The sequence below is a fragment of the Myotis brandtii genome, unplaced genomic scaffold (genome assembly GCF_000412655.1).
Source record: "Myotis brandtii unplaced genomic scaffold, ASM41265v1 scaffold357, whole genome shotgun sequence".
Classification (NCBI taxonomy): domain Eukaryota; kingdom Metazoa; phylum Chordata; class Mammalia; order Chiroptera; family Vespertilionidae; genus Myotis; species Myotis brandtii.
The window spans coordinates 897,806-898,508 of record NW_005363729.1 but is presented as its reverse complement, the minus strand read 5'-3'; the positions used below and the strand labels follow the sequence as shown (position 1 = coordinate 898,508).

General features: G+C 69.4%; 1 protein-coding gene across 1 annotated transcript in view; it reads left to right on the top strand.

Moving 5' to 3' along the window:
- Positions 1–703, top strand: part of ADAMTS13 (ADAM metallopeptidase with thrombospondin type 1 motif, 13) — a 24,959-nt gene that overhangs the window by 19,412 nt on the left and 4,844 nt on the right. The window contains 2 exon segments of the mRNA XM_014544224.1: positions 44–78; positions 489–698. Of these exon segments, the coding sequence (XP_014399710.1) occupies positions 44–78; positions 489–698 (245 nt within the window).

The window sequence follows — 703 nt, the reverse complement described above, 5'->3', positions numbered from 1 at the left end:
GAGGGGAAGACAGCAGGCCTGGAGGCGGGGAGGGCAGCGGGCCCTCGGAGGCGAGGTCGCAGATACAGGAAGGCGAGGGCAGACAACCCGATTCCCCCCAGAAAGGCAGGTGCCACCCCGGCCCAGCACCTCCCCAGGCACCGGGAGACAGCGGGAGGTAGGGCTGGGCCTCCGCTCGCTCGCGGTGTAGAGAAGAGGCAAAGCAGAGCTGCCTCCCGTCGGTCAGAAGGGCCAGGGGCATCGGCCGGGAGATGAGGGCTCAGGAGGGCAGTGCCGGGCGGGAGGGCAGGGCGGACAGCTGCAGGGACAGACGCGGGAGGCCGGGGGGTGGGGGGACAGCCATGCCTCCTGATCCCTGCTCCAGGGTCTGGAGACGCAAAGAGGCCTTGAGGGTGACAGGTAGGGACGTGAGCTTGAATCCCTGCCCCTCCTCCCTGTGACCCATACACCGCAGCCTCTGAGCCTCGGGGGGTCACTGTGGAATGGAGACAGGGACGCGTCTCCAGCGCTGTGCGGAGACTAGCGGTCACGCCTGGCCCGTGTCCCCTGTCCTCGTCACCCTCGGAAGGGTCAGCCCCTCCTTCCCTCTTCCCTGCAGTGCTCCGTCTCCTGCGGGGATGGTGTCCAGCACCGGCGTGACACCTGCCTGGGCCCCCAGGCCCAGGGGCCCGTGCCAGCCGACTTCTGCCAGCACTTGCCCCAG